Source organism: Protomyctophum bolini (assembly GCF_963924005.1).
Source record: "Protomyctophum bolini genome assembly, chromosome: 8".
Classification (NCBI taxonomy): Eukaryota; Metazoa; Chordata; class Actinopteri; order Myctophiformes; family Myctophidae; genus Protomyctophum; species Protomyctophum bolini.
The window spans coordinates 21427405-21440266 of NC_137869.1; the positions used below are offsets into that span (position 1 = coordinate 21427405).

At 42.6% G+C, this 12862-nt stretch overlaps 1 protein-coding gene across 4 annotated transcripts; it reads left to right on the plus strand.

The window, feature by feature from the left end:
- Positions 1-296: 296 nt before the first annotated feature.
- On the plus strand, positions 297-12387 carry scyl3 (SCY1-like, kinase-like 3). 4 transcript variants are annotated; one of them, XM_080770164.1, is made up of 15 exons: positions 297-957; positions 2255-2439; positions 3722-3907; positions 4378-4491; positions 4642-4698; positions 4833-4935; positions 5263-5362; positions 5656-5736; positions 5958-6097; positions 6576-6757; positions 7361-7532; positions 7936-8046; positions 8457-8627; positions 10656-11431; positions 11748-12387. In XM_080770164.1, exons 2-15 carry the CDS (start codon positions 2275-2277, stop codon positions 11808-11810), a joined length of 2421 nt encoding a protein of 806 aa, XP_080626290.1. In that variant the 5' UTR covers positions 297-957; positions 2255-2274; the 3' UTR covers positions 11811-12387. The 4 variants fall into 4 exon arrangements, with proteins under 4 accessions (XP_080626290.1, XP_080626291.1, XP_080626292.1 ...); XM_080770165.1 differs by having other exon boundaries at positions 5659-5736; XM_080770166.1 differs by lacking the exon at positions 7936-8046.
- Positions 12388-12862: the final 475 nt, after the last annotated feature.

Sequence of the window (12862 nt, forward strand, 5' to 3'; positions counted from 1 at the left end):
CTTGTTCGTGTCAAGGACCCCCAAATTAACATGTATTAGGCCACGGACCCCCCATTTGAAAACATATGCCAGTGATGACCCTGATAAGGGAGGATTTTTACGGCTCTAGCAGTGATTCCGAACCAAATGGACCCATTTGTCACGGGTCCATTTGGTTCGGAATCACTGCTAGAGCCGTAGAAATAATCATTTAGCTGGGCCCCCCTGTAACTCCTTGGGGGTCCGGACCCCACTTTGGGAACCACAGGGCTAGTTTACACCACTGCTGTGACTTACTTGTATGTGTAATATAAGTGCCTGAGCTGCATCTCAGTTGCATTATGTGTGCATTCACCTTCACGAAGTTCACGTACCTGCGTTTTCTCACACCACTATGGTCGCAACCAGTGGTCATTTATAGTAGGGGTCTTATGATTTTGTATGAACTCAATAATACATACACAGATCAGGCAGATCAGTGCAAACAGTTCGTGCTTTACTATATCAAATACATAGTTATTGGTGTATTATTAATTGTCTAGTTTGTAAATTATTGGGGATTTTTGGACGTATCTCGTTCCTTGATAATGTTCACACGCCCCTACTGTTTGAGTCGGAATGGTTTGGTCCGAATCTCTGACCGGAAGAGTCGGTGTTTACAGCAACAGCAAGTTAAATCGATCCACACATTAGCGATTTATTTTAGCCCTGTGTGTTTATTCTACTGGCTTGTGTTTATAATCGATTCCCGGACACTTTAGTGTGTCTTACTGGATCATTATTTTTCATATTCATACACTGCCGCTGCTGCCATGAAGTGAACATGGTGTGAGTGAAGAAGAGGGCCTGCTGAGCTGAGGAGGAGCGTTGCAATGGGCAGCTGGCTTTACACGTAGCGGCGAGGTTAGGTTAACAGCCAGCTAACAGCCTACAACTTTACATTACATTCTGTCTGCTGCGGATTATAACGATAAAGAGGTAATGGTCTTAAAACACCATGTTTGTTGTATCTCTATTATAGCTTCTCTTGATTGATTGATTGCTCATCAACGTCACTGTTAAATGACGTGTGCTGTGCTGTACTATCATCTATCATCACTACCCCCCCTATTTAAATATGTTTAATTTATTATGACATGAAGCTTCCACCACGATGTAACCAAACGACAGGATGTCTCTGGATGCGGAAAATGTGCATGATTGATATGATAAGGCTGGTACTAGGAAATAGGAATGTCTAAACCTAATTCAATTAAACAGTGTGCTACCAATACCATGTGTCACCACAGACTGTAGTTCTTCATTTCCTGATACACTATGGATGTTTAGCCAGTTCTTGAAGAAGTTCTCAGATTTCTTTTAAACTTGATGTAAAAGTAGCAATTCCATGACAGGCCATTCTGTACAAGTAAAAGTCCTCTATTCCAAATTGTGAGTAAATTTACAATAGCATTGGCATGATCAAAATATACTGACGGTACCAAACTTTTGATGTTAAAGCTTTATTGGTTAATGTATGACTTTTATGAATGCAAAATATATCAGATTAATACATCTGCAAATAATTGTAGCTGAGTAAAAAGTACAATATTTGACTCTGATATGGAGTAGAAGTATAAAGAAATGGAAAGAGTCAAAATTGTAATTATTTACAATGCTTGAACAAAATGTACTTCAGTTACCTTCCACCTCTGCATTTAGGCTAGCCGCAATTTGCAACTCTAATTTTTTTAATAATGGGATGAATCTAGAGTTGCAATACCCTCCATTGACTCCCCATTCATCCAATTTGCTTTTGCGATCTGCTTGTATTAAACAACGTTAAAGTCACCAACATTGCAGTTCTAGCTGAAAGCTTGAATTATCCTCTTTCAATCTGCCAAGCTTTTGTTTCATAAAAATACACCGTACACATGTTATGAGCTACTTTCTGTCAAGATATTTTCTAAGTGTTGGAGTTTGGAAGCACTCGTCGAAGTCACTGAGCGGCCCTGCGTACCACCTGTTTCGCATTTGCACATAATGCAGGAGGCAGCAGCGCGACCTGTTAATAAAAACGAGTGCTTCCAAACTCCAACACTTAAAAGAATCACCAGAATAGCCATTGTATATATATATATACTATTTTTTCTGGGGACTCCCTGGAACCCCCCTCAAGGACCTCGTTACCCCTTGGGAGTACCCGGACCCCCCTTTGAGAACGACAAATTAAAATATACGCTATCTATCCGATTTGATAATTTGATATATTTCCCTGCCATGACCCCCTTTCCAGGTCTGTGAAGAACCGCCTCCATGGGGGCCGAGAGCAGCGCTATGCGGAGCTGCATTCTGGAGGAGACCCTCCTGACACTGCCTTCAGGGATGACCATGTACTCAGCCCTTCTCCAGGATGGGAAGCCTGCATCCGTGTTTGTTCACAAGCAGGGCAATGAAGACAAAGTCAACAAAGCTGCTAAAGTAAGCACCGTTGTAATGTGGTTTCAGTTCAGTGTTACCTCTGTTGCATGATGAGGAGTTATTCCTCACCTATCTTGGCCTTGGGTCTTTCTTATATAGAATGTCCTTGGAAAACTGAAATTGAGGTGACAAAATTATATTATTTTCAATGTGATGTAACCGCTTGAACCCCAGCATACCTATTCTGGTGCTGACGTTTGGTAACAATTGCAGATATACTATAGCCTGGCTTTTGCCTGGGGCGGAAGCGTCAGTGAATCCACGTTATGTGTCTGGCAAAAGCCAGGCTAGACATACAAGCTCTGAGCTTGTAGATCAGCTTTTTCTGGAGAATATATTTAGTGTAGAGTGAAAACAGAAGGGTTTAAGTGGTTTCATTATAGATTGATATCATCTACCAGCTTGCTAGAGTGAGTATAGATTTCTTCCACCGCTCAAGAACCACCAACACGATAGTGAATGAAGTTACTGTGTCCATGGCAGGACATTTTAGTAAAGTAAACATCATGCATAAGACTGAATAGTGTGGTTTTTACTGTATGTAGTATGTACCATAGCATGTTATGTAAGAAATGTCCATTTTACACAAATTGTTGGTCTTTTGTCTTAAATATCATGTACAAAAGTATTTTCTCTAAAAGACTTAAATAAAGTAAAAATCTTAAAGTTAATGGTAGTGAATAAAGGGTATTAAGTGAATAAAGTTCTTGATATGAATAATGGTCAGGTGATCAGGCTTTGGTGATTTTAGCACTGAATACGTGAGTAAAATTGGATGTGATTCCTGGTGTCTTCATTCTGAATAGCTCTTCATTCTGTATAGATCTTTGTAAAGCCAATATTATTGTTTTCATGTTTCCCCGCCATTGGTTGCAAACTATAAGAGCTGTATTTAAAAAATAAATAATTAAAAAACGTATGAAACAATATTAGCAGTTAACGCATTGTACATGAGAGATTAAGATGCAAAGACTATCAACACAACTAATTGTCAGGTTTCAACCACATAAATTCACAAAAAGGTAACTTTCACTGTTACAACAGTACTGCTTCCCCACTGAACACCACATTGTGACTTAAATGTTTTCATTCACAAAGTATGAGACATGCCTAACCTTACTGTATATCTTTCTTTAAAAAAAGAAAGGAAGACAACTAATCATAATGGTGAAATTACGAACCCTTGAATTATGAACCCTAGTCATAAAGGTGAAATTAACTTACTCAAGGGAAGGCTACCGTAGTGCCGCCCACTGAATCCACACTCTTTCATATCCTGTAGCACCTGAAGACTCTGAGGCACCCGTGTCTCCTGCGCTTCCTGTCGTGCTCTGTGCAGGACGGGGGTATCCACCTGGTGACGGAGCGTGTGCAACCTCTGGAGTTGCTGCTGGACAGCCTCTCCCCAGAGGAGATCTGCGCAGGCATTTATGACCTTCTGCAGGCACTCATCTTCCTGCACGAGAGGGTGAGAAGAAGCTCACGCATACACATACATATGCACACACACATGCAAATGGATAAACGATGCTCCGGAATGGATGCTGGCGTTGACATAGGACTCTGGAGGGTTCTTCCATTGCTCCGATTCTTAGTGATATAGAAATGTGTTATTTATCAGAATTTATTCAACACACTTTCCACATGGTTCATAGATCACTGCTCGTGTTTATTATGGGATTGTCAGTTTAGCATAAATTAACGACAAAATTTGATTAGACCCACTTCACACAATCCACCTAAGGGCAAAGCTGAAATATTCAACCTACCCGAACACATAAGCACAAATAGAAAAAGTCACATATTACTTACTGTGCAATACATGGCACATTTCTGCCCGCAAGGACATGGGAGACATTACAGAACATTATAGGAAACAGCATCCTATCCCAAGATGTCTTGATCTTGGATATAAACTATTCCTCTTTCACCCCACAGGGCAAATCGAGCCACAACAACGTCTGCATGTCATGTGTATTTGTCAGTGAAGACGGTCATTGGAAACTGGGAGCGATGGAGACTGTATGCAAGTTCTCTGAGGCTACCCCTGAGGTAAGAGATACCAGATGTAAAAAGCCTAACTATGCAAACATACTATGCCAAGCAATCCAAACGTATTTTTAAGAGGCATAGTGGCTGTGCCTATGTATTTATCAGTTCACGAAAATGTTTTGATCTCTATTGTCCTTTTTGCATCCATAGTTTCTTAGCAGCGTGCAGAACGTGAGAGAGACGAGTTCTGTACCTCCAGAAGAGCAGGTAATGGGATATTGAGCCACGCACAAAAAAAGAAAAGTAAAACAACGGAGGATTGTTTATCATGACAATAAATTGATGAATCGATTGTTTTCATTGATCTGTTAAAGGAGATTGACATGAACTGTTGTTAACAGGCGGAGGGCTTCAGAACTCTCCCTGATGAATACGCTCACTCTCGAGACTGTTTCTCATTTGGAATGATGGTGGAGGCCCTCATTCCACTGATGAATGGCTATGGTGAGTATAAGCTGATGAACTGAGATCTTTATGAATAGAGAAATGGGATTTCACTAGTAGAGCCTGACTGATCTGCTTTGTTTGAAAAATGAACTTGAAAAGCTTTGCCTACAATGACATACCCAAAGTAGGGATGCCAGGTTCAAAATCGTTAAACGTAGGGCACATCAGATGCATAATTGCAGATACCAATGTCATTAAAAAGGGTGAATTAAATATGATTTAATATAAATAATAAAGGATTAAATAATAGTCAATATAACGGTCAGACTCTCTCTCACACACGCACTGTTTTCTCTCTCACCTATTCTCCTGGCTGTCCCATAGTGTCTGATAGCCTGAAGACGACCCTGCAGGCATGTTTATTGAACTCTGACCCTTCGTCGCGGCCTCCACTCTGCTCACTGCTGACTCATGACTTCTTCAGGTTTGATGGATCACCACCTTTCTGCAATTATCACCTCTTTTTTTCTATATCGTTGTTGTCGGGTAGAAAACTCTTATCTTATGTTCTTTTTGTGTTCTTTTCCGTAAATGAATACCCTACTTGATCATACTACATTACTACAGCGTCACACAAAAGCATGAAAAGTAGCAGAGCTCAAAACATGGCATGGAGTAGATCTGCTACGTTTGCTATTTTTAACAGTTTTGGAGAGATGGGGTTTCCACCCGACAGAGACCATTATAATGAATCAAACTTGTATTTTATCCCACAAGCAGGAATGACTTTCTAGAAGTGATGAATTTTCTGAAGAGCCTGACCCTGAAGACTGAGGAAGAAAAGAATGAATTTTTTAAGTGAGTCATTCATCAGCATCCAAAATAATTGTATTTTTATACACATGGTAAAAGACAAGTTGAGTAACGCTAATTAAGGAAAATTGTAATACGTTTATGTAAAAATAGTTAAGTTTATTTTGAATGGTCTTGTTTTCTAGTCATTTATCAGTGCAAGGCAATTTTGCTGTTTATGTAGAGCTGATTATTGGTGTTTTTGGTTATCGTGTGTGTGTGTTTAGGTTCCTGTTAGACAGGGTCCAGAGTTTACCAGAGGAGCTGCTTGCTACCCGCCTTGTTCCCAAACTCCTCAATCCTCTGGTGCTTGCCGAGCCCATGGCTGTGAAAAGCTTCCTGCCTCATCTCCTAAGGCCAAAGAAGGGTTAGATAGTTTATTTTCAACCTTTTAATTTCAAAGATCCCCAGTTTGTTATGCTTTAGGCGCCGCAGCGGACCCCCATTTGATACAATTTCTTATCTTTTGGACCCCAGTCTACATTACAAAATCTACACATAATGAAATGTTAATTTAACTCTTATTTGTGTTATTTGCTGACCCGTAAGGGTCCATTTGGTTCCTAAGTATTAATCATAATGTACCCCTGGGGACCGGCCTCTGGAACCTGCTTAAGGACACCTGGTGGTCCCTAGACCATGAGAACTAGTGGAATTTACGCTACCTACGCTATGTACATAGCTTCTTGCTGCTTTTTGTATTGAGAAAATAGTAAATCGTTGTACAAGAAAAACAAGTGTTAAATGAACACACTGGGTTGTGTATTACTTGTAAAAGTATTGGTCAACTGTACTTGTAATGTAGCTTTTGAGTCTAGTTTACCGTTCTTTGCCGTGTTTGACAGATTCCAGTAGTGGTGAAGGCTGCCTGCTCTCCGTCACCCTCTACCGGAACCACGTGGTTCCTCAGCTCCTCAAGCTCTACAAGGTCAAAGAGGAGCATGTCAGGGTCGTCCTGCTGGGTCACATCCATGTCTATGCAGAGTTCTTCTCCCACGACGAGCTCAAGAACCAGATCCTACCTCAGGTGACAATGACATTATGAGCTATGTGCAAATGACAAGTTCTAGACACATTTTGTAATCGTTAATATTTCTAACAATGTGGTTACCGCAAAGCGGTCTTCTACTAAATGAAGTGTAGTTGAGTCTCTCACCATTTTTAAACAATCGCTTACAATGTTTTTCTGTTTGTCTGTTTATTGGTAACCCTGGGGCGGCAGTGGCTCAGGGGTAGAGTGGCCGGATGGGAACCGCAAGGTTCCCAGTTCGAATCCGGGCTCCCTCAGAGTTGGTGTAGAAGTGTCCTTGAGCAAGACTGAACCCCTAATTTGCCCCCGATGTGCAGGTTGTTGCCTTGCATGGTTTCCTCTGCCATCGGTGTGTGAAAGTAATGCACAATCTATGTTAAGCGCATTGGATAAAGGCGCTATATAAATGCACCATTTACCATTTAACCCCTTCATGTAGACATGGAGCACTTATGCATTGTTATACCTTTAAAGCCGGGAACATCTCTGTGTGTACAGTTTGGGGTTCAATTTGACACTTTTAAAATGTATAATGGTGGTTTAAAAATGTGTTATGTACATAAGGCTTTACTTACTCTATTCACCCATTTTCACCTGTAGGTTTTGCTTGGAATGAGAGACACCAATGATTCTCTGGTTTCCCTGACACTGCAAAGCCTGGCAGTGCTGGTGCCATTGCTAGGAGCGCAGGTTGTGGTAGGAGGGGAGAGAACCAAAGTGTTCAAACGAACCACACCCAACTTCACCAAGTCTACAGAGGTTACCCCAGAAAGTAAGGAACAACGCTCATCTTGTTTTCACCAAAACACTGTCTGGAAACAAAGCAGAGATTATTATTATTTTTTTTTAATCCTATAATAGGATTTGATAGGTGATCAATTTATTTTGTTCTCATGTTTTCTGGTTATCCTCTGATCGGCAAGCCTTAGATGAACTCACAGGTTGCGGAAGAACCCCCTGTATCGTAAACACTGAGAAAAACCAAATGACGCCTATAGACTGTGAAGTGTTGGATTTGAAATGACGTCTATAGACTTCAGCGGCAGTCAATGAGTTAGCTGGGGAGTTCTAATCAAAAAGTGAAAGGAGCAGGCTTGTGATTCAAAGATTGTGCAATTCAAAACATTAGACTAGCTGTGAAGTTGAATAAGCAATGCTCTTCCCTTGCTCAACAGTTACCATCAAAATGCCCTTGAGCATGGAATTAAACATCCAGTCTGATGCAGCAATACTTCTCAGTGGCCAAGAGTGTCCTGGGCAGCTTCCAGGACTGAATGTACATGACGGTATGAATGTGAAATAAGGTCCTTCCTGGGAAGAAGCATGCATGCTTTGCAAACTAATATGGATAAGCTTTTTCTGGGTTCTGCAGAAAAAGGGGTATAGGGAGTTCACCAGAGCTCTCCATCTCACTTTCTTCTGGGCCTGAGCTTTTGCTTTCTGCCAGCTCACCTATGTTGTTGTTTAGGTCTTGGGAGTGTGGAACGTCTCCAGGTGTTTCTCCTCAGCCTATCCTGTCCAGGCCTTGTCTCGTAATGTTGTTTGTGTCCTTTGTAAGGGTGTGGCCTATCCAGTTCCGCTTTCTCCTTTTGATGGTAGTAGTTATATTGTCCTGGTTTGTGATCCTCCCAGAATGCTGTGTATTCCATATTAATCTCACCTAACATTGTGCCTTCTTCTCATCTCTGTATTTCAGCCTCTCCAGTCCATATAGGGGGAGGCCTCCACCCTCAGATGGCCCAGCCCTCTAAGGTCCTGAACCTGTTCCCCAAACCCTCTGGAGCAGGGGGGCTGGTCCTGGAGAACATGGACAGTGTTCAGAGGAGTAGGGAGACCCCCAACAATTACTCACTGACATCCAAATTAGGTGATATGATCACTCGTGACTATTCATTTCTATACTCTATTGATGTTGTGGGTACCTGCTATAATGGACCTGCTGTAATGGAGATTAATGATCCTCTACAGCTGTACTACTGTAGTGTACAGTATCATGTCATGCAAACTAGATACTATTGAACATTCAATTAGGAATGTATACACGCCCATGCACAAATATGTATCGTGTCTGCTTTACTGTATGTAGGTTTCGTCAACACATTGAGGCAGCCTACAACAAACCATGTTTTCAGGAGGAAATGGTCATCATAGATGGTCCATTGAGGTTCACTCAACAGGTTCTCTGTGCAAGAGATTAGGGGTGCAACAGTTGATCAAGCGAAATGATTTACCAGGGACGCGTTCTCTCCTCCACATCATCAGCGCCCATATGCTAGATGGGGTTGGCCTGATGGCGTGGAAAGGAACTGGTTGGAATAATGTGTTCCTTCCGTGGTACGTCCTACCTGCGAAACTATACTGGGTGAAAATGTATTAATTTTAATAAAATAGTTATCGATAGGATAGTTGCTAAGAAGACAGCTGATAGTGGCAGCCCTAGAAGAGATGTATTGGAAGGGCACTGGTGGTAATAAAGACTGCCTGAACTTGTAATTCCTGAGTGACAGCTATTATATAATTATATTGGTAACTGTTATCTGGTTGCCTTGCAACATAGGTTGCAAGGCAACCTATGTTGCAAAGGACAAAGGAATATAGCCACTAGCCAGGCAAGGGCAATGTGGATGAGCTCAACCAGTTCTACCACACGCCTTTGACTCGGGTGTTCCCTGTAGCCCTCACCACCAAACACTTATCAGGAAGTGGGGGGAAAAAATAACCTGTGTTCAAAGGATTCACTGTAGTTATTATTTGGTCACAAACGTTTGTTAAAACAATAGCCTATCTTTATCGCATCACAACATGTGAGCTTGTAGTTCGATTCTTGCTACTTTTGTGACACTGTAGTTAGTATGATGACTTAATTTATAAAAATAAATATGGAAATACAAGGCTTGACAGTGTTGTTACCATGAAGATGTACAGTAGGAGCAGCTGCACTTCTCAGAACCAAAGTTGAACATGGCTCTGGCCCTCCTGTAGTTCACCCAGCAGGAGCAGAGGAACATGCTATCCTCTAGTCCTTGGCTGACAGTTTATATAATGGTCACGAACCAGCATATTGGGGGGGGGGGGGGGTCATAACATTGTACCAAAACCACCAGACAGTTTACTGGCTAGGAGGCTACCTGCTGCTATATTATGATCATATCGCAACATAATGACCATCATTGACCTAAATGGCGTTATATCAACAATGATAGTATGCTTAGGCTAGGCTGATAGGTTAGGCTTATGTCCTTTGTCGTTTTCAGAAATGTGGTAAACTTTAGTTAAACATGCAGAGTGACTGACCTGGTAGTTGGCAACATCATCTTGATATTTTTTGACATGAAATAATAATCCTGTACTGTCGCCGTGTATAGTGTTTTGTTTGATTAGCAGATAAAATAGGCTGCAGCTGTTGCTGCTACTGCTCGCTGAGGCTGAGCACACATGAACGGTAAAGATACCAAAGACTTGGACAGTGATGTCACTGTTATGCTACGCAACACGGAAGTACCAGGGTCTCAAAGCCGTTTATGAATCAGTCACTGACGCATCCGCTGACGAATCCTTGGTATTTTCATTCGAACGGACCAAGTCAACTTTTCACCGCTGTTTGGAAAATCCTTGTGAAGGTCGGGAAACGGTTTCCAGGAATTACATTTTGGGCAGGCAAGATGTGTGCAACGGCCAAACCGCTGCCCACTAATGGTTCTCAGGTCTGGTGTTTGTCCTCTCTTTTCTCAGTCGTGTTTTTAAATGGATTCTCCTTATTGTAGATATGACGGGGAAAACTTGGGATTCCCTTCTCGCGTACGTGTGCCAGTGGTTGGGAACCTCTGCTCTAGTCTACAGTACATGCTTCATAAGGCCTACTCCCTATCTAAAATGGTCCTGATTTGTGTTTCAGCTATCGGCAGTAGAGAGATGAACGGTTTCAGCCGAACCAGCGGGGCGGAGTCCCCGTCCTACAGCCCGGAGCAGCCGGAGAGACTGGTGGGCCCGGCGGAGGACTGGCCAGACTGGAGTGACCCAGAGGAGGGGGATAGGGATGGACACCCAGTAGAGATCCACATCCAGCCCGCTGAGAGCACAACTCCACTCAGCTCCAGTAGACTGCCTCTCACAACCGCCGATGAGGAGCCCTGGGACAGCTTCGAGGACACAGAGCCCACCTCAGACCTTTCCCCGACAGCTCCTGCGCCAGTTGTTCTCACCCCACCCAGAGGGCATGCCACTTCCGCACCTGTAAACCCTGCACGGGGGGAACCACTTAGACCGGGGTCCTCCAAACCTTTGAAACTGAGCGTGGCCGTGCGAGCCTCTGCAGAGTCTAATAGCACTGCCTCATGGGACAATGGGTGGGAGAAATCACACAACCCTGAACCTCCCTCCAAGCCCGGGCCTAAACAGAGGAGTCAGGGGGCAGGGAATGGGCTTGGGGAAGAGTTCACCATAGAGGTGAAGAGGAAGCCGAACAGAGACCCAGAGCTGGACTTGTTTGCGGACATGGTGCCGGACATCAAGCTGTCTTCTCCAACTCTGCTGCTCCCTGGAGAGTACAACTTGAATGACACTGGACTTTTTACGACCACCAATGCAGAGCACACAGAAACACCACAGGCCAACTCATGCATAGATACACCGACACTCACTACCAAGTTCGCAGCTGCAGAGCTGACCGAGGTGAGTGTGTGCCAGGTCTCATATTCAAACCCTATTTCACAGGTGTTCCTGTGCCGTTTTGAAGGTTTTTTGTTATCTATGTTTTCCAGCTTGTATGGTAATGGTATGGTAGTACAGGGACACTAGCCAATGAAAGATTTAGGATATAAAAACGGGTCCCTGGGTGGCCCTCAACCAAAATAACATCTGTGTAAAAACAGCATTTTTCCCCCCCACTAACAAGTAACTGCTATAGACTTTGCATGTGGGAGACTTAACAACAAAGGCTGCATAATTGTATGCTGACTATTAAAAATAATAATTCTCTCCCTCTCAGGCTGAAGCAGATGGCTGGGGAGATGGAGATGATCTTAACTGGGATGATGAGACTGCTTGGTGATGAACTTTGGACCTGGCTCTGTTATATGGAGCAACATTTTAGAGACTCATTACGGAAACAATTCACCTTGCAAGAAGACTCCGCCTGCAGAAGGATCATGACAAAAGAAACAATCTATAATCCCATCTATTATAGGGGTCCAGTGATTCCCTCAACCGATCATGCAGCAATAGATAAAACAGCACACTTTCTTTTTGATATGTCTCAAGATGTTTAATACCATTCATGAAGGTGACTTAAAATTTGTACTGGAAGGATGGTCTGCTTTCCATTGGTAACTATAACCAGCTAGACTGGGAATCAAAATGAAGCCATTAATATTTTTTGCCAAATTCTGAGGAAGCTATTACACTTGGAACTCTAATCTGAAGTGAATTAACTTGTTTTCATCTCTAGGTTGTACTGTGCCATATACTTCACTACTTGCATTGCAACTTAAACTCTGAGGGGACACCGACTTGTCCAAAGCCTGATCAGTTGAGGCTGGCATTTTGAATGAATGTGGAGAGATTGACATAATTTATTGGTATCTTTCTGATTGCTGGTGAAATAAAAAGGTTTATGGTATCTAATGTGACCCAGTTTTGCATTTCCTACTTGGGACAAATGCTTGTTTACACAAGACATTAACCATTCAACAAGTTTTCAAATGTGGCTATGAGAGCCAGTTTTTCAGACAAAGATTGACTAATAGTCCTGGTCTGTCTAAAAACAGATTCCTAGAATTCCATTTGAAAGATCACTCAAACGAATGCAGAAACGTTATTTAATCACTAGTGGCACATGTCTGATAACTGCCTCATTAAGGCATTAATGTCAGGACATACACTGGAAAATATGGACTAGGCAGAGGATTTTCTTGGGACAGCGGTGGCCTAAGCCAAGGGTTAGAGGAGCACCCTTGTTGCCGGTTCGATTCCCCGGATGGACAGGAAGAATCTGGGTCGGGAAGTGATTGGTCATCACTCACCCAACACAGCTGAAGTGCCCTTGAGCACTTGTGCTCAGCTACTACCCTTGGTAAATAAGGGGGGGGGGGATTAGAAAATAAA

What these genes read in the sequence shown, in the direction of transcription:
- scyl3 (XM_080770164.1), top strand. Translation starts at nt 2,275, where the DNA reads ATGGGGGCCGAGAGCAGCGCTATGCGGAGCTGCATTCTGGAGGAGACC. An exon ending in AAGTCAACAAAGCTGCTAAA is followed by an intron (nt 2,440 to 3,721) that starts GTAAGCACCGTT and finishes CATATCCTGTAG; the next exon opens with CACCTGAAGACTCTGAGGCA. An exon ending in CTGTACCTCCAGAAGAGCAG is followed by an intron (nt 4,699 to 4,832) that starts GTAATGGGATAT and finishes TGTTGTTAACAG; the next exon opens with GCGGAGGGCTTCAGAACTCT.